The sequence below is a fragment of the Mauremys mutica genome, chromosome 4, assembly GCF_020497125.1.
Source record: "Mauremys mutica isolate MM-2020 ecotype Southern chromosome 4, ASM2049712v1, whole genome shotgun sequence".
Lineage (NCBI taxonomy): Eukaryota > Metazoa > Chordata > Testudines > Geoemydidae > Mauremys > Mauremys mutica.
Window position 1 is genome coordinate 124,728,519 of NC_059075.1, and position 20,575 is coordinate 124,749,093.

The window sequence follows — 20,575 nt, forward strand, 5'->3', positions numbered from 1 at the left end:
GACTCACTTTGAAAACGTCCGGGAGACCTTCTCCGAGTGACAGTAGACGGTGTGGAAAAGCCAGGAAAAGCTGAGGCATAGCACTGCTCCAAGGAAGAACATCCCGAACACTACCTTCTCCTGAAGAGGGGCCATGAAGTACATGTTGGGCCTGAGCATGGTCAGAATCCCCAAGAAGAGGAACAACACAAAACCTGCAGCCAACACACCAAAGAGTCAGTCAGCCAACAGAAGTCACTTCCAACAGCTGCCCAAGGGAGTGCCTGTGCAATGGCAGCGAGCCAGCATTTCACAGAAGACCTGGGGAAAATCAACACCAATGGTCTTTGTGATCCCTGCCTGCGCCAGGAGAGAGCAGCACAGAAGGGTCACACAGCGTCAGTCCTGTTAACAGGGGAACTCAGTAGCTGCCCTGGGAACAAGAACAGACATGGGGCTAGTCCGGATCTCCCTGGTAGGGCCTGCAGCAGGGTGTTGCTGTGCCCAGTGCAACATGCATTCCACTCTGCTGCCTTGAAGGGGCCAAACCCGTTTGGGGGGATAGAAGTGGGGAAGGGCCAGGCTGCCTTACTTATTCTCCAAAGACCCAGTAGCCTCTAGAGACCCCACCCATCACACAGATATCATTCGCTGTGCGCTCCCCTCACTTTACTGAAATGGAGGCTGAGCTGTGCTGCCCAGTAGCACTGACAGGGACACTGTGAGGAGGTCAATGGCAGTTGTGAGCTAGACGACTGATGTGCTGGCCAGGACCTTTCCGGGAGCTACTGCCTGCCTGGCAGTTACATTTACTTGACTGCACCCCCTCCTTGAGCCGGTCCAGCTCTGAGGACAGCTGAGCACAGCTGAGAACTGACAGATCACAGTTGTGCCAGCCGCCAGACAATAAGCTGGTGCCCACCATAACAGGTTCTAGGAGAGCATGAACAGTCTCAGTTGACCTAGGGGGTCAGATCGCTCTTTGCCTTGTGATGCTGGGGAAAGGGAGTGGCCTGTTCTCCCCACACACAGCCCTCACCCAAAGGTCAAGTGCACCCTGGCAGCAATGACAGCAACATAATCCCTAAAGTGAATCCAACTACTTGTCTGGTGCTCAGCACGGATGCCAAGCCTGGATCCCTGGCCAGACGACGAGGAAGCAGGCTACACACCCTGATGGGACAAGCCCACTCTGACCCTGACAAGGTGTGTTCTGTTCCAGGTGAGGCGAGAGCTTCTGGTTCCTCATTTCTGGGTCCCTAGTGACAGAGCAGTACATCTGAATGGAGGCACCCGACCCCCCACGCAGCACAAAGTGAGGGTCTAGGGAGCACAGAGGGCTCAGCACCAAACAGCTCCCATACTCCCACTGTGTGTGGGGGGGGATGGGGGGGGGAGAGAGACAGACATTCTTCACTGTTCTCAATGGGAGCAGCGCCCACCTTCCCCTTCCGTGAGCCCAGCAAGTCCCAGTTCTGCTCTGCAGGTCTGTCAGATTCTGAACACAAACGTGTCTGTTCACATGGGTTAATCCTCACCAGCGCCCCACAGGAATCCCTGTGTCCATCCCGAGAGTCCAATGGGTTATCGCTCTGCCAGCTCCACACTCACTCAGTGCATGTAGTGATAACATGCCTACTCGAGTCCTGCACAGGACTCCCACCTGCTCCTGCTATTATGGCAGTGGGTCCTTCAGGGATCTACACTAGTCCCACACAGGGCTCAAATGGCTACCACCCCAGCCCAGTGGAGGATCTGGCACAACAGGCCATGGGAACCCAAGAGTGACCTGGGCCCTGAAATAGTCTACCAACACTGGCCAGCGGAATGATTTGAAGGCAGCATGGGGGCCCCCCAAGAATCCCGAGCTCCTAGACAGACAGGTTTGCTGCCCTGGCAGTGTATCCAGCCCTTCGGGGAAGACAAAATAACTCCTAGGGATGCCTCTGCCCCTCTGACTGAGGGTGCAGCCATGACAGGCCCATACCAAGCTCCCTCCATCCCCTCGCCGGGGAGGAATTCTCCCCTTCTTCCTGCCCACTAAAGAGAAAGCAGAGGGAGGATGGGGGGAGAACAGGACACTCCCTCCCACCCTTGACTGTTTATGTGACAGATGACGCTGAGTGAAACTTTTCCCCTGGTAAAAGGCATCCACTAGAGTCAGCCTCTGAGCCCTCTGAGGCCGGGCCCTTGCCTTGTGGGGTCTCTGTCCTGAGCAGGGCACGCCACAGCCGTACTCATCAGCCCCAAGGAAGCAGGCTACACGCCCTGATGGGACAAGCCCACTCTGACCCTGACAAGGTGTGTTCTGTTCCAGGTGAGGCGAGAGCTCTCCCCTCAGTCACCTAGTAAGTGAGTCCAGATGTTGCCCGTCTCGGTGTGTATTCGGAAGATGCTCTTGAAGCAGGCTCTGAAGGACGGCATAGGGGGTCTGTGTCCATGCAGGAGGTAATCGTTATCCTTCAGCCAGTCCGGGAGCACATCATAGGGAATCACCCTCCAGCGCCCTTCCCACACCTGCAACACATCAACCCACGCAGGCGGTTACTCTGACTGGCGGCCCCCGGGGGCCAGGCATGGCAGCCGCTCCAGAGCCACTTCTATCCCCGTGACTGCTAGCTATTGTTTCCATGGTGCCCATCGCTGTGAAAGTCACGCTGAAAACCATACAGAACCAGTCAGTCTCTTCTGTGAGTTAAGTACTGAACTGGCCCAGCCTTCTCTCCTCAGAGGATATGACAACTCAAGAGGAAGTTCCGTTGTTGCAAAATTAAATGCTTTGCAAATACCCACAGGATGCCCGTAAAAGGCCTTCTCCACACTCAATACCCTGGGACTGACAGAGACCAGCACCCTCAGAATTTGGCCCTTCATCACCCTAACAGGCAACACTGTCAGCAGAGCCATGGCTGGTGACGTGACAGCTCTTATGGGACATTGTGACAAAAACCCCAACGGAGTTCATACAGGAGTGCCCTGGAACCACGTTTTCATCCTGGCCCCAGCAATCGCTGCACTAGCCCTTCTCTCCCATGGCTCCACAGGTGTATGAGTGAGTACAGGAGCTTCTGCTTAGTCCCCAAGGCACACCACAGCAATACTGGACAGGTAGCAGCCAATGCTCCAGACCCCAGGACAGATCAGAGGGGCCCTGCCGAGCTAGATTAGGACAGGGGTTTGCACCACACTTGCCCCTGCCAGACATGGATAGCCCTCACTGTCACATGCACTAGATACACCCAGATTGTTCCACTTGTCAGGTCCTTGGCATTCTCTAAACAGCACCCGGGGTCACTGCTGGCTGTAGAGGGCTTCTCAGGACCACCGACAGCAAGGGCGGGAAGGAGAAACAGCATTTCACAGGTGCTGCTGTTCACTTCTCATTCCTCTTGGCCTTGCAGTTGAAAATTTGTTAAGCTCTTGGCTCAGGCCCCCTGCCCATGCTAGGAAGAACCCCAGTGCACTGGATTTAGTCACCCACATTTATGGTTTCCTCCTAACAAGGAAAATTAACCCCAAAGCAGACCCAGCACAATGCCTCAGACTCTGTCACAGCAGAGGACAGCGGCCCAGAGCCCTGGCAGCCGTCCTCCATCGGCCAGCATTCAGGGCTGCCATGAGCTGACAATACCTTGTACACAAATTCCTCCATCTTTTCCATAGCGTGATGAGCCTGCAGAGGTAGAGTCAGCACGCGAACCACCTCCTCCTCCTCCTCCTCCTCCTCCTGCGGTGCTGTGCATGGCTGCTCCTTGGCCTAAAGGGAGAGATGCCATTATTTGACACAAGCCACAACCCACCAGAGAGATGGACCATCAAGATGTGAGGAACTTAGAAAACAGCAAGTATATTCCAACCAAGAGGGGTGTGAACCCTTAGAATATATAGGTGCTACAGCCCTTCTGAGAGGGGAGAGATGGAAGCCTCCCCAGTCACCATTGCTTTTGCATCATGGTACTGTCTTAAACCGCACACAGAAGGGCTAATCCCAGATTCAGTTTTGCTTAGAACAAGGATTAGAATGGAGGATTTTCCTTCTTTACAGTCCACGGTGCAGCCTGAAATGGCCACTCTGCTCTAGCCAGGGAAGTGAGCCCAGAAAATACGCCAGGTACCAGCCGAAGCAGAAGCGTTAAAGAACAGAGGCGGCCCCTTTTCACTGCACGTCTAAAGCAGAGGCTGCTGTGAACATGCTGCCCCTACCTATTACTAACACATGTATTAGAAGATGACTCCTAATCTTAAAAGCCACAAAAGCAGGTGAACCAATAAGAATGCTCCTTAAAATTCCTGCAGTGCACCCTGTTCACCTGCAGGCAGTGCTGTCAGCAGGCGTGCAGAGGGTGTTCCTTGGCTGATGTTATGAGGCAAGGTTTGTTGAAGGCTGGCTGAGCCCAGTTCACCCTCCTCCCTCTGCCCCAGAAAACAGGAGCACACTAGGGTGGGAGGGGGTTGTTTGCTTATGACAGATTACTTTCTATGCAATGGAATTAGATTTCCAGGACAGATTTTCTGACATGTCATCACTCTGAACAACAGAGAGTGGGTGCAAAACCTCACCATTCAGATTCAGTCCATTTTCACCCACAATGTGCACTGGTGTAAAGGGATGACAAGGGTCAGGGTCTATCGTAGGGAGCCCAAAGCCCCACACTTCCATGCACCATGCTGCTAATGGGATTACAGGCAGATTTCTGGGTTAATCTGCAAGGACAGTGTTGAGAGCCTAAATAACTAGGAGTATATCTGTCTGTAACTCTAGGGCGTACAGGGCACATTCAACAGGACTGACTGGAAGCAATTTATAGGAAGAAAAAGCACCGAATGGGTTTGGTTTGCAGATCCCAGCAGCTGCCCTGCCTGGGGGCACTCCGTTGGATTGTGCCTTACGCTGGCTGAGCTGACAGCTCCCTGGTCTCCCTTCTCCTCTAGCAGCGGCCCCAGTTCTGTCAGCTCCAAATCGTCTCCTTCTCGGCTACTGTTGGAAAGTCCATTTCCTTGGCTGGTTGATGACCCTTTGCGGGACGACATCTGGTCAACACACAAAAGGTCTTGAGCTTCTGTGTTCTTGAACATTCACACTAGGAATAAAAACAAGACAAGTGACATTGCAGGCCGGCCTCCTTCCATTCAAATCCAAATCTGCCACACCAAGTGACCCAATGCTTTGCAACTTACTGCCTTGGCCAACACCGATGAGAGCATCTACAAGAGCCAACTCCTCAGCTCAGTGCCCATGGCGGCAGCCCTGGTATTTGCAAGGTGCAGCTGTACTCTGGGCATGGGCCCATTCAGAGTTCATGAGAACTGGAAAATCCCAACCCCCCTGTGACACCCTAATATTCACCACTGTCATGTAATTAGGATAAGTTTTATACAAAGTATGACTTGTGAGGTATCATTCCAAAAGTCTTGATCTGCTAGACATTAACATCGCATTGTCATATGTGAAGTTATGAACTTTGGCTAGGTATGCATTACTGAAACATGTTGTGAGGTTGAAAACACCCACAAGCCGCCTTTCAGGTACAACAGTAATGCTAATGGCTTATTGAGGAAATACACACAAGCACAAGGATTACCGCAGGAACTGTGTACAATAGAAAACTCTCAGAGATAACACTACACAATGGGAACTGTTTGACCCAGGTCACAGCAAAAGAGCTTTCCAGCAAGTGGGAAGAAGATATAAAAACAGGACAGTGACATCATGAGGGTACCACACTCTCCCTGCAACAACACACCTGGAAACACCTGAGGGGCAAGGACTGAACTGAGGGTGGGTCTACAAGGGCAGCACCTTTGGAAGTGCATGTGGTTCTCTGGATACTACCACGCTGGACTGGAATTTCTAAACACAACCAGGATGCTGTGACAGGATATGGGCAAAAGCAGAGTTTTCACTGGGAATCTGCCATAAACTAGGATCATCCAAGTGGAACCCCATAGTCTGAAGAGAGGAAAGGACTTGGGAGTACTCTTTAAATGGGCAATGGAAAATCAGAAGGCAGAGATATTAGGTGAGAAGGGAAACGTTCACCAAACCAAAGGAAATATGTTTATCATTATAAGCCACGCAGAGAGACTCAACTACCTCTCCAGAGAGGTGAAGCAAACTCCATGGTCTAGCAGTTAAAGCAGGAGACCAGAGCCACCAGGATCCCAGCTCTGCCACGGGTTCCCTTGCTGGCTTCCACCAAGTCTCAGTCTCTTGGAATCTTAGTTTCCCCCTCTGTAGGACATGGGTGATACTAATATGCCCAATTCATGAGGCATTTAGGGAACAGCGTTTGTACAGCGCTGTGCCTGTGAACATGACTAGAGAAGTACTAAGTAGCATTGTGTGGACGGAAGGGATGAGGATTTCAGCCTCATTCCATTCACTAGCCAAGATCACTTCACGTCACAAAACCAGCATGGTTTGGCAGAACTGGCCATTTCTGCTCAGAAGAGGACCAAGAAGCAGGATGCTCAGGGGCTCATGCTCAGGATGTAGACACAGGGAATGCTGGCGTAGCAGCTGTCTATGTCGTTCAGCCCTCACTTATCAGAGCAACCCTAATCACAGTGTTGGTATCTGACCCCCAGGCTACTTTCTTACCTCAGTGAGAGGTGACAAGCATTCACCCTCTCTTCCAAACCCCAGGGAAAAATATTATGCCACCACCTGCAGCTTATGCAAAGCATTCCACTGTTAGGAACCCATCTTAGTTATCTTAGGCTATGTCTACACTACTGCGTATGTCAGCAAAACTTACATTGCTCAGGGCTGTGAATATTCCACCCACCCGAGCAACATAAGTTACACTGACATAAGTGCCAGTGTGCACAGCGCTATGTTGGTGGGAGAGCTTCTGCCACTTGCAGAGGTGTTTTTTTTATGCCGACAGGAGAGCTCTCCCTTCGGCATACAGCGTCTTCACCAGATGCACTGCAGTGGCACAGTTGTATCGGTACAGCTGCACCGCTGCAGCGCTGTATGTGTAGGCATGGCCTTAGAGTTGGGTCCTGCACCCTCTGAAGTCCATGGGGGCAGGTCTTATGTTGTGAGCACTTCAGGGCAGGGACAATGGACCAAATTCACTACTGCGAGTGTGGGTGCCAGTTAAATCAGGAGTGAGGTGGTCCCTACTTATTCTAGGGGCAAATTTGGCCCTACATTTGCTTTTGTATAGTGCTGTACACATTGAGAATGCTCAGGAAATAATCCAGTATCGAGTCCCACAAACCCCAGTATCCTAACCCAGCTGCATGACAGTCCCATGTTTCACAAAAGGTTCCAGATCTTATTCAGCACAAAACAGTCAATGGATCAGAGCCCAAAACAAAAGGAAACACCAGTCCAGGAACCTGAATCCATAGGCCGTAACGTGCACAGCTGGCTGTGCACATTAATGCATTAATTCATTAATTAATTCATTAATGCATTAATTCTACTCAGCCAGGACAAGTTCTCTCTTTATGGGTGAACAAGATGTTAAGTTTTCCATCATGACAGCAATTGAGCGAGTATGTTTTGTGCTTGGGTCTATACACTTCCGTGACAGTTTTGCAGCTCATCAGTTGGACAGAGTGAGCACACAAACATGGTTTTGTTCTTCTCTCCAGAAACCTTTTCTTAGCTTTTGGGCACAATCCCCTCCTGGACACTGGAATACCCTGGTTTCTATGAATACACTTGGCTTTTCTAATGTCGAAGCAAAGAGTCAAACCATTAGGAACTGCTGCAAGCACAAGGAGCCAGCCAGCTCTGCTCTATCTCCAACCAATACACAGATCTGAGATTTGAGCAAAGCAACTCTCTGAAGGGCCTTAGTGCCCCAGGCTAGAATTATGAGTCCAAAGGAGACCACCAGACTACACTTAAATACAGCAATGAGTGTTACAGAAACGCTCTCTCAGCAAAGTCTGGGAGGCCATTCGAACTATTAAGCATCTTGTCTCCTTATACACAAACAGCTGACACTGCCTAATAATGTAAGTGGAGAAAATAGTAAATTAAGAAAAAATAACCAACTCTGCTATTCCTACACCCTGGAGTACCTGAATGAGCTCTTCTTTCCCTATGCAACACAGTTAGCTGCTGGGCTGGGTCCATTCTCACTCCTTAAGAGTCAGGGGCCAAGACCACGCAGAGGCAGACTTAATGGGACTTGCCAGAACTCCATTGAGCATCCTTGTTTGCAGGATTCACTCTTGCAGGGTCAGGGTCCCCTATCAGGTACATTCAGGGCTTGAAAGATGCTCTTGTCTCCTCCCCAATGAGCAGTGGGAACCCTTCTGTGTGAGTGTAAGGGCTTAACCTATCAATCCTATAGAATTTGCAAATAAAGTTTTTAGTCTTTATGGTTGTGAGGGGAAAAAAAATCTTTCCAAATACAAAGAATGTAAGGATGTGGCATTGCGCTCCTGAGTCTGCACACAGAGGGCTCCAGTGCCTCTCTGGTACTCTTTACTTGGCAAGCAGCAGTAGAGTGAAAGTGACAAGACTAATCAATGCTACTAGCCAGAGCCCTGTGCACAGCAATGAAATGTCAAGAGTTGGGTGAATTTCAGTATACTGCAGCCACTAAGGAAAGCTATCAGCAGCAGCAGGCAGCACTGGAGTTAATGGTCAGGGAGAAGGATCCCCAGAAGAGGTGGTGATGGGGCGGGGGAATAGAGTAGCAAAGCTAATGCCACAACCATAGCTGAAAGGGCCAAAGCTTCCAATCTATCAGATTCATATCAGCTTCTGGCTAGTATATAAGACACATGGAGATGCTATTGAAGCTAGTATTCTCACACGGGTATAGCCCCAAGACGTCTCTGTAAGATGTTCAGCCCTGGCTGCCTTTGCACCCGGCTGCAATTCCCATGCATTCAGCTGGTCTTTCCATGACTGCTTTCCCAGATTGAGGTGTCATTAGAAAAGGTTTTGGAACAAATTAATAAATTAAACAGTAATACGTCACCAGGAGCAGATGGTATTCACTCTACAGTTCTGAAGAAACTCAAACAGGAAACTGCAGACCTACTAACTGTAGTGTGTAACCTATCACTTAAATCAGCTTCTTTACCAGATGACTGGAGGATAGCTAAAGTGATGCCAATTTTTGAAAAAGGCTCCAGAGGCGATCCCGGCAATTACAGGCTGATAAGTCTTATTTCAATACCAGGCAAATTGGTAGAAATTATAGGAAAGAACAGATTTACTAGGCACGTAGAAGGACACAATTTGTTGAGGAAGAATCAACATGGCTTTTGTAAAGGGAAATCATGCCTCACCAATCTCTTAGAATTCTTTGAGGGATTCAAGCAGGCCTTTGGAGCGGAGCAGCTCCGGAGCAGTGGAGCTGCAGGTTTTTGCCTGGAGCTGGAGCGGAGCACAGCTCCAAAGCCCTGGATTCAACAATCATATGGACAAAGGTGAGACCGTGAACGTAAGAACGGCCACACTGGGTCAGACCAAGGGTCTATCTAGCCCAGTATCCTGTCTTCCGACTGGCCAATGCCAGGTGCCCCAGAGGGAATGAACAGAACAGGTTATCATCAAGTGATCCATCCTGTCGCCCATTCCCAGCTTCTGGCAAACAGAAGCTAGGGACATCATCCCTGCCCATCCTGGCTATTGATGGACCTACCCTCCATGAACTTATCTTGTTCTTTTTTGAACCCTGTTATAGTCTTGGCCTTCACAACATCCTCTGGCAAGGAGTTCCAAGGTTGACTGTGCGTTGTGTGAAAAAAAATACTTCCTTCTGTTTTAAACCTGCTGCCTATTAATTTCATTGGATGACCCCTAGTTCTTGTGTTAAATAACACTTGCTTATTTATTTTCTCCACACAGGTCATGATTTTATAGACCTCTATCATATCCCCCCTTAGTCATTTCTTTTCCAAGCTGAAAAGTCCCAGTCTTATTAATCTCTTCTCATATGGAAGCCGTTCCATACCTCTAATAATTTTTTTTTGCCCTTTTCTGAACCTTTTCCAATATATCTTTTTTGAGATGGGGCAACCACATCTGCACGCAGTATTCAAGATGTGGGCATACCATGGATTTATATAGCGGCGATATGATATTTTGTATTTTATCTATCCTTTTAATGATTCCCAACATTCTGTTTGCTTTTTTGACTGCTGATGCACACTGAGTGGATGTTTTCAGAGAACTATCCACAATGACTCCAAGATCTCTTTCTTGAGTGGTAACAGCTAATTTAGACCCCATCATTGTATATGTATAGTTGGGATTATGTTTTCCAATGTGCATTTCTTTGCATTTATCAACACTGTATTTCATCTGCATTTTGTTGCCCAGTCACCCAGTTTTGTGAGACCCTTTTGTAGCTTTTTGCGAGACCCTTTTGTAGCTTTTTGCAGTCTGCTTGGGACTTAACTATCTTGAGTAGTTCTGTATCATTGGCAAATTTTGCCACCTCACTCACTGTTTACCCCTTTTTCCAGATCATTTATGAGTATGTTGAATAGGACTGGTCCCGGAACAGCATCCGACGAAGTGGGTATTCACCCACAAAAGCTCATGCTCCAATACGTCTGTTAGTCTATAAGGTGGCACAGGACTCTTTGCTGCTTTTATAGACCAGTGTTTCCCAAACTTGGGACAACGCGTGTGTAGGGAAAGCCCCTGGTGGGCCGGGCCGGTTTGTTTACTTGCCATGTCTGCAGGTCCGGCCGATTGCGGCTCCCACTGGCCACGGTTTGCTGCTCCAGGCCAATGGGAGCTGCTGGAAGCGGCAGCCAGTATGTCCCTCGGCCCACGCCACTTCCAGCAGCTCCCATTGGCCTGGAGCAGCGAACCACAGCCAGTGGGAGCCGCGATCGGCCAGACCTGCCCGGCCAGCCAGGGGCTTTCCCTACACAAGCGGCATCCCAAGTTTGGGAAACACTGTTATAGACTAACAGACGTATTGGAGCATATATCCACTGGATCCCCCTTGTCCACATACTTGTTGACCCACTCAAAGAATTCTAGTAAATGGGAAATCATGCTTCACCATTTACAAAAACCATGTTGACTCTTCCCCAACAAATCAGGTTCATCTATGTGCCTGACAATTCTGTTCTTTACTGTGGTTTCAACCAGTTTGCCCGGTACTGAAGTCAGTCTTACTGACCTGTAATTGCTGGGATGATCTCTGGAGCTCTTTATAAAAATTGAGGTCACATTAGCTATCCTCTAGTTAGAAGCTAATTTAAATGATAGGTTACAAACTACAGTTGTTAGTTCTGTAATTTCACATTTGAGTTCCTTCAGAACTCTTGGGTGAATACCATGTGGTCCCAGTGACTTATTACTGTTTAATTTATCAGGTGGTTCAAAACCTCCTCTAATGACATCTCTATCTGAGACAGTTCCTCAGATTTGTCACCTAAAAAGAATGGCTCAGGTTTGGGAATCTGCCTCACATCCTCAGCCATGAAGATCGATGCAAAGAATTCATGTAGTTTCTCCGCAATGGCCTCCTCATCCTTAAGTGCTCCTTTAACATCCAGTAGCCCCACTTGTTGTTTAGAAGGCTTGCTGCTGATGTACTTTAAAAAAACAACCTGCTATTATTTTTTTAGTCTTTGGCTAGCTGTTCTTCAAATTCTTTTTTGGCCTTCCTAATTATATTTTTACACTTCATTTACCAGAGTTTATGCTCCTTTATATTTTCCTCACTAGGATTTAACTTCCACTTTTTAAAGGATGCCTTTTTGCCTCTACTTCTTTTACTTTGTTGTTTAGTCACAGTGGCACTTTTTTGGTTCTCTATGTTTTTTAATTTGGGGTATACATTTAAGTTGAGCCTCTATTATGGCTTCTTTAAAAAGTTTCCATGCAGCTTGCAGGGATTTCACTTTTGGCACTGTCCCTTTTAATTTCTGTTTAACTAACTTCCTAATTTTTGTGTAGTCCTCCTTTTTTAAATTAAATGCTACAGTGTTGGGCTGCTATGGTGTTTTCCCCACCTCAGGGATGTTAAATTTAATTATATTATGGTCACTATTACCAAGCAGTCCAGCTATATTCACCTCTTGGACCAGATCCTGTGCTCCACTTAGTGGCGGGTTCCAGGACCAGCTGCTCCAAGGAGCAGTCATTTAAGGTATCAAGAAACTTTATCTCTGCATCCTGTCCTGAGGTGACATGTACCCAGTCAATATGGGGTGAATATAGTGTACTTGGACTTTCAGAAAACCTTTGACAAGGTTCCTCACCACAGATTCTTAAGCAAAGTAAGCTGTCATGGGATAAGAGGGAAGGTCCTTCTATGGATCAATATAACTGATTTGAATAATTGGTTTGACCTAGTATGGCCATTCTTATGTTCTTATGCTTTTTTTAAGCCATTCCCTTTATTTTCAGTGTCTGACATTGGGCCATCCCCATTCTGTGTGTTGCTGGAAATTGGTTCCATTTGGATGAGGGATGCCTCACATCTTTAGGGGGGCACTGACTTTGCATTTCTCAGTGTGTTCTCTTTGTCATTTCACTGCATGACACAGATGCCTTTCATGCAGTGTAATTGTATCTGTGTCAGTCCCAGGACACTTGAGAGACAAGATGACTGAGGTAATATCTTCTATTGGACCAACTTCTGTTAGTGAGAGAGAAGTTTTATAGCTCTGTTGTGGCTTGAAAGCTTGTCTCTCAACCAACAAAAGTTGGCCAAATAAAAGATATTACCTTCCCCAGCTTGTCTCTGTCATAGATGCCTTTCAGTAAGTGACATAAAATATGCTGCTCGCGCATTTAAGTGTTTAGATCCTGTTGTTGCCCCACAGATTTTAAAGCGAACTGTTCCCAATAACCTATCCCTAAATGGCCTGATGCAACCTATGCTGGTCTCCAAGGGGCAGGAGGAACAGCTCCGGTTGGGAGAGCGGCGTGTCGAGCCCCTAAGCGGAGCAGCCGGAGAACTGCTGACGTCCGCAGGGTGCTACCGGGCCTGATGCTTCCACAGACCCGTTTCCACGGTCCAGGGCGGCCGGCGCGCTCCGCGGCCGCAGCAATAAGCACGTCCCAGGCCCGAGGTGCCGCTACCTCCGGCACCCAGCCCGCCCGCCCGCCGCTCGGGGGAGCGGGACGAGGGGTCACCCCAGCCGGGGCAGGTCACGCGCGGCCCAAGGAGAGACCTGGACCGCGGCCTCCAGCACCGAGGAGAGGCGGCCCCCGGGCCAACACCCGCCACGGGCCCGTAGGACGCGTCGGCCCGCGCCCCTCCCCCACCGCCCGCACTCACCGGCCCCTACATCCCGGGCGGCGGCGGCTCCGGCTGCAGTGGCAACACCGGAAACAGCCCTGGGTGTTACGCCACTTCCGCCGCAGGAAGCACCGCGCAACCTACACGCCACGTGACTCAGGGCAGCAGCACTTCCGCTGGGGGCGGGGGCTGTGTGTAAGGCTGCGGTGGTCAAGGCATGAGCGGCCCCGGGTATCCCCTGCGTTGGTGTGATTGGCTGCGTGAGTCACGTGGGCTGTTTCTGCGGCCCGACTGCTGGAGCCAGCCTGGGACTGGCGCGTGCGCTGTGCTGGCAGCTGCTCGCTGGCCCCGCCCCGCCCCGCCCCCCCTCTCGCGGCGTTGGGGGCAGATTCCCTCAGCCCGGCTCCCCGCGCTGGCTGTCGCGTTTGACCCTCCTGGGGGCGGGGCCGGGGCCGGGGCCGCAGGCGCTTTATTCCCCCCCGAGGTCGGGCGCAGGGACCGCGGGCAAGGCCGGGCCTGTCCCGGGCAGGGTGGGGCTTGTGGGAGCGCGGGGCCTCGGCCCGGAGTGAGGCCGGCTCGGTGCGAGGGGCCCGCGAGGCCAGCGCCTCCGGTTGCGTCTCACCCGCACCAGGCAGAGGCGCCAGCCTCCTTGTGAAACCCTGCAGCGAAGGCGCTTCCGCAGCCTCCCTCGGCTGCTGCTCTGGCAGGAGCGGTCCCTGAGGTTTAATCTAATCCGCTGTGCTGTAGTTTGACCCCACCGCGCTTGTCCTGCCCTCTGCGGCCAGAGAGAACAACTTTTCTCCATCTTTGTATCTGAGCCCCATTATCAGCCTCCTCCTTAATATCCTCTTTTCCAAACTACACCTAGCCAGGTCCTTCAGCCTTTGCTCCTATGGCTTCTGTTCATCCCTCTGATCAGCTTTGTCACTCACCTCTGGATCTTTTCCAGTTTCTCTACAGCCTTTCTAAACACTGGTGACCAAAACTGGACACCGTACTCCAGTTGAATCCTAACCAGCACGGAGTAGAGCAGTGCTGTCGCCTCCCATGACTTGCATGCTATACCTCTGTTAATACAACCTAAAATTGCATTTTTTTTTTTGCAGCAGCAGCATTGCATTGCTGACTCATGATGTGGTTGTGATCCACCACAGCTCCCACATCCTTCTCAGCAGTGCTGCTGCCAAGCTGATTATCCCCCATTTTGTATCGATGCATTTGGTTTTTCTTCCATAAGTGTAGCACCTCACATTTGTCTTTGTTGAATTTAATTTTGTTGTCTATAGCCTTGGTCTCCAATTTATCACATTCCCTCTGAATTTTAGCTCTATCCTCCAAAGAGTTGGCAACCCCTCCCCAGCCTTATGTCATCTGCAGATTTGACACATCCAAGTCATTAATAAAAATATGTTAACACTGGATCCAGAAAGATCCCAGTGGACCCCATGTGAGACCTCCCTCCAATATGACATCATTATTTGCAGTTGTTTAACTGCTTATGTATCCACTTAATGGTAATTCTGCCCAGCCCACATTTCTCCAGCATACCTCTCAGAAAGTCATGTGGGACTGTCAGAAGCCTCACTGAAGTCTAGGTTTATTATGTCCACGACATTTCCCCTATCCACCAAACCAGTTACCTTGTCAAAAAAGGAAATTAAGCTGGTTTGGCATGATTTGTTCTTGGTAAACCCAGTGATCGCCCCTTCATCCTCCAGGTATTTGCAAATTGAATATTTTATACATTGTTCCAGTAAATTCCCAGGTATCGAGGTCAGGCTGACTGGTCTGTAGTTCCCCAGCTCCTCCTTTTTTAAAGATTAGCCCTTCTCCAGTCTTCTGGGATCTCTCCTGTCATCCATAAGTTTGTAATTATTGCCAGTGGCTCTGAGATTTCTTCAGCTACTTCCTTCAGTACCCTTGGGCGAACAGTATCCGGCCCCACTGATTTGAATTCATTCAGATTGGTCAGAAGATCTGACATGTTCTTTACTTATCCCAATCTGCATCCTTTCCCCTTTATTGTCTATGGGAACTTCAACAGTCATCCACACATTATTTTTTGTGAGAAGACTGAACCAAAGTGGGCGTTGAGCAGCTCTGCTTTCCTATAATTTTCTGTTACCAGCTCACCTTCTCTATTGAGCAGTAAACCAACACCATCCTTGATCTTTCTTTTTTGTCATTCAGAATGCTGTGTACAATTCTGATCACCCGCATTCAAGAGAGATTAATCTGGAGCAGGTGTAGAGAAGAGCTACTAGGATGATCAGGGGGATGGAGAGCCTGTCTTATGACAGGAGACTAGAAGAGCTTGGCTTGTTTAGCCTAGCAAAACAAAGCCGAGAGGGGATATGCTACTTGCTATAAATATGCTGAGTAAAAAGCAGGGAGGGGGAAGCACTACTGAAGCCAAAGGACAATGTTGGTATGAGAACAAATGGATATAAATTGGCCATGAACAAATTCAGACTGGAAATTAGAAGAAGGTTTCTAACCATCAGAGGGTGAAGGTTTGGGACAGCCTCCCAGTAGGTGTTGTTGGGGTGTAAGAGTGTATGGCCATCCTTCCCTGTCAGTCTTGGAAGAGGCCACCCTCCGTCTCTGTCTCATTCCCAGAAATGCAGTCTGGAAAGGGGGAAATTAGCTGTCTCTCACACCCAGGCCCTCTGACCTGGGCAGTAATTAGTCTCTGGGGCTCAAGCCCTCAGGCAGGGTGGAACCCCAAACAGTCTAGGGCTCTGGTAGCAATCAGTCTAGGAGCCAAACCCTCAAGCACAGCAGGGCACCAAACAAACTAAGGAGTTCTCGCCCACAGGCAGAACCAAGCAAAAAGGCAGTCTAGGAGCCCAGGCCCTCAAGCAGGGTGGGGCACCAAACAGTCTATGTGGCTCTGGCCTTCAGGCAGAGCAGAGTAGCTAAGCAGCCTGTTGTTCTAGCATTGGCAGACAGCAGGCAAATTCAGGCCTTTTGGCCTGTGGTGGGGAGGCTGCCACCCAGGGGTGGGGTTGGCATCAGGGAGTAGGGCCCTAGCAGTGGCGAAGTGTTCCACCACTGGGTCAGTGGGGATCCAGCTGGAACATGCTGACCTGGATGTAGGCAGCAATGCAGCCAGACTAGAGTCAGCTATCCCTGGACTCTTCCCTCCCCTTGGGGTGTACCTGGATCCTGGGGTTGTCCTCCATCTCTCTGGTGTACACTGCCAGTGGCAGTCCCAGCAGCTTCTTTGCACCTGGGGTGTCTGGCAGCTCTGGTAGGTCTGCAAGTCTTTGGCTCAGCAGAAGTCCTCTTCAGGCCATTCCAGCAGCAGGTGAATAGCATATGGCTCCCTCAGCATCTCCAACCTAACTGAGCTGCACAGTCTTTTGTACTTCTTGTCCCGCTCCCATGCTTTTGGTGGGGTGGGTGTGTGGCCTTCCTGGCTCTGCTCACCAGGGGGTGGGCAGGTATGCCTCCCTGTCAATGTTGGAAGGAGACCACACCCACTCACTGCAGCAGGCAAACAACTTAATTAGTTTTAAGACAGTGCTGGACAAATTTGTGAGTGCAATTGTATGGCAGGGTTGTTTGTGGTGATGGGGGGCAGGGCTCAGCAGCCCTGGGGCTCTCTTCCAGTTTATGTCTGGTGTTCCTAATGCTCACATGTCAGAGTTTCAGCAGCGGTCAGAAAAGGATTCCCTGCCCCCAGTATTTTTGGGAGGTTGTTTTTTTTTAATCTCCTTTCTCTGAAGCATCAGGGTTGGCCGTGGCTGGACATGGGACACTGGGTGGGGTGAGTCAGGGCTCTGAGGTAGCACCAAGCAGTCTCTCTCTCAGGTGCTTGGCTAGCTGGTTCTTGCTCACATGCTCAGGGTCTAACTGATCACCATATGTGGGGTTAGGAAGGAATTTAACCCCAGGTCAGAATGACAGTGACCCTGGGGGGTTTTCATCTTCCCCTGCAGTGTGTGGATGCGGGTCACTTGCCAGGATTAACTGGGTATATCTCATTTAATCATTTCTCTGCCATTGCAGGGGCCTCGAGCACTGGTGCACCTTGGTGCCTCCTATTCTCTGCCTGTGGCACGTAATAATCTAGTCTCCTGTGGGCTGTAATACTTTGGTCTCATTTCGTTTGGTGTGCGAGTGCTGGGTGGTGTTGGTGACTTGTGATATACAGGAGGTCAGACTAGGTGATCTAGTGGTCACTTCTGGCCTTAAACTCTATGACAATGACTCTAAAAGTCTCCTGCCCTAGGAGTCACCTACTGGGTTCTGGTCCTTTCTCTTGTCATTTATAAATCGTTCACAGTCTTGCCATTCAGCACTCCAGCATTCAAAGCAGCAGTCACACCCCAAAAATCATGTGATTTAAAAAAAAAAAGTCACTGGTCTGTTTGCTCTCTGCTTTTTGAACCTTTAGGGTTCATGTTTTCTGGCTTTCCTCCACAATCAGGAAGGCCAGAAACTTACTTTCATTTTTCAGTGAAAGCTAGAATTCTCACCTGACTGAAAGACCTGAGGCTTTGAGAAAAACACCAAATATCACAACACTCATGATAATATCACATGAGCTGACAACACTGGTTTCACCCTCACAGGCAGAAACATAAAGCAGGAACTGATAGTCTTAGCTTCAGTGAACTCTAGCCTCAACCCAATCACAGGCAAAAGCCTCAGACATGATGGACCGTATGTTATCTTGAAGGTCAGTAACCTTGGAGGAATGGGGGAAGAATCTTCCAGAGTGCCCTGACATGTGTGTGATGATTAGTCTTTTACTAGCTCTTGCACATTTTTAACAAAGTGATTTTGGCCCCAGCTGCAACAGCATCTGCAGGGGGACCCAGCTGAGAGCAGGGCTTCATTGTGCTTGACGTTGTACAAACACTTGTGAAGCGGGTGTTGAGGCGGGTAACAAGAGAGAGCCCCTGACCTGAACTCACAATTTAGTGTAACACATGGCCCCACAGAATATGCCAACATTTTTATGGCTGACTTAGAACAACGCTTCCTCAGCTCTCGTCCCCTAACGTCCCTGCTCTACTTGCGCTACATTGATGACATCTTCATCATCTGGACCCATGGAAAAGAAGCCCTTGAGGAATTCCACCATGATTTCAACGATTTCAACAATTTCCACCCCACCATCAACCTCAGCTTGGACCAATCCACACGAGATCCACTTCCTGGACACTACAGTGCTAATAAGCGATGGTCACATAAACACCAACCTATACCGGAAACCTACTGACAGCTATACTTACCTACATGCCTCCAGCTTTCATCCAGACCACACCACACGATCCATTGTCTACAGCCAAGCTCTATGATACAATCGCATTTGCTCCAACCCCTCAGACAGAGACAAACACCTACAAGATCTCTATCCAGCCTTCTTACAACTACAATACCCACCTGCTGAAGTGAAGAAACACATTGACAGAGCCAGAAGAGTACCCAGAAGTCACCTACTACAGGACAGACCCAACAAAGAAAGTAACAGAACGCCACTAGCCGTCACCTTCAGCCCCCAACTAAAACCTCTCCAGCACATCATCAAGGATCTACAACCTATCCTGAAGGATGATCCCTCACTCTCACAGATCTTGGGAGACACGCCAGTCCTTGCTTACAGACAGCCCCCCAACCTGAAGCAAATACTCACCAGCAACCACAGACCACACAACAAAAACACTAACCCAGGAACCTATCCTTGCAACAAAGCCCGTTGCCAACTCTGTCCACATATCTTTCAGGGGACACCATCATAGGACCTAATCACATCAGCCACACTATCAGAAGCTTGTTCACCTGCACATCTACCAATGTGATATATGCCATCATGTGCCAGCAATGTCCCTCTGCCATGTACATTGGCCAAACCGGACAGTCTCTACGTAAAAGAATAAATGGACACAAATCAGACGTCAAGAATTATAACATTAAAAAACCAGACGGAGAACATTTCAGTCTCCCTGGTCACTTGATTACAGACCTAAAAGTTGCAATATTACAACAAAAAAACCTCAAAACCAGACTCCAACGAGAGACTGCTGAATTGGAATTAATTTGCAAAATGGACACCATTAAATTAGGCTTGAATAAAGATTGGGAGTGGATGGGTCATTACACAAAGTAAAACTATTTCTCCATGTTTGTTCCCCCCGCCCCCTCACTGTTCCTCACACCTTCTTGTCAACTGCTGCAAATGAACCATTTTGATTACCACTACAAAACGTTTTTCTCTCTCCTGCTGGTAATAGCTCACCTTAACTGATCACTCTCATTACAGTGTGTATGGTAACACCCATTGTTTCATGTTCTCTGTGTTTATATATATCTTCCTACTGTATTTTCCACTGCATGCATCTGATGAAGTGGGCTGTAGCCCACAAAAGCTTATGCTCAAATAAATTTGTTAGTCTCTAAGGTGCCACAGTATTCCTGTTCTTTTTGCGGATACAGACTAACACGGCTGCTACTCTGAAACCTGACATAGGTGAGTTTCTGATGTGGGAGCTAAAACCTAACTCATCTTATGCAGGGGCCACCACATATTTGATAGATGGGAACAATTTTTAATCCCTGCTGAGGTGGGCAGGTTCCAAACTGTTGATCTACAGGTGACGGGCTCATTAGCAATGCCCTTAGCAGAAACCAGTGCAAAAGCTGGGATTCGGTCTCTGGGCGGGCAGTTTAGTGCATGTTCTATTAGGCTATAGGGAGTTGTCTGGGGGAGTATCTCAGGCTGGTTTTGCTTTCCCAAAATAATATGAGGGCTGGAGCTTTTAATGTCATCATGAGAGTGGCTGCAGCATGGACCAACATCACATTATTTGCAAGAGTCAACAGCATTGGCATTCTGAATTCCCTATATTACTCCCTCCAGCCCCAGGAGAAACTTAAAGGGCTCTTCCAATCCCCACTCCACAAACACAGGGCACAATCCAACCCTCAGTAAAGTCTTCAGACAGCATTTTCAAACCTAAAGTCAGGCCCCAAACCAATGTTGTCAACCCCCAGCATTCAAAAAGCATTAGTCAGGCTCCCAAAATTGTGAGATTTAAGTTTTTTTTTTTCCAAGATTTTCTCTGCAATCATGAGATCTAGAAACTTCTTTTAAACTGAAAGCTGAGATCTCAGAAATCTGTTGATTCCAGCAGCTGGGCTTTAAGGAAAAAATCAAATACCGCAAGATTTGTTATGAAATCATGAGAATTCATGATACTGTGCTGTCCCCATGTGGTCATCAGTGATCATCTGATCCAAGGAGTCTAATAGAGCTCTACTTCATTTGTTGCCTGAGTTCTAACCAATCAGCTTTGCATTACATAACAACCACTTCCAACTAGCTCATGCCAGAGCCTGTTAAAGGTACAGTTCCCTGCATCTTCTCCTGCCAAATATATTAATTAACAATC

At 48.9% G+C, this 20,575-nt stretch overlaps 1 protein-coding gene across 4 annotated transcripts in view; it reads right to left on the reverse strand.

The window, feature by feature from the left end:
- ADIPOR1 (adiponectin receptor 1) overlaps positions 1 to 20,575 on the reverse strand; it is a 32,943-nt gene that overhangs the window by 8,875 nt on the left and 3,493 nt on the right. For 2 of the 4 annotated variants that reach the window (XM_045016120.1, XM_045016121.1), the window contains exons 2-5: positions 4,801 to 5,060; positions 3,611 to 3,736; positions 2,325 to 2,496; positions 8 to 194 (exon numbers count right to left, since the gene is read on the reverse strand). In XM_045016120.1, coding sequence (XP_044872055.1) covers positions 8 to 194; positions 2,325 to 2,496; positions 3,611 to 3,736; positions 4,801 to 5,055 — 740 coding nt within the window. In that variant the 5' untranslated portion in view covers positions 5,056 to 5,060. Of the gene's footprint in view, positions 1 to 7; positions 195 to 2,324; positions 2,497 to 3,610; positions 3,737 to 4,800; positions 5,061 to 13,211; positions 13,394 to 20,575 lie in introns of those variants that run through there. The other 2 variants (XM_045016119.1, XM_045016122.1) reach the window with 2 other exon arrangements.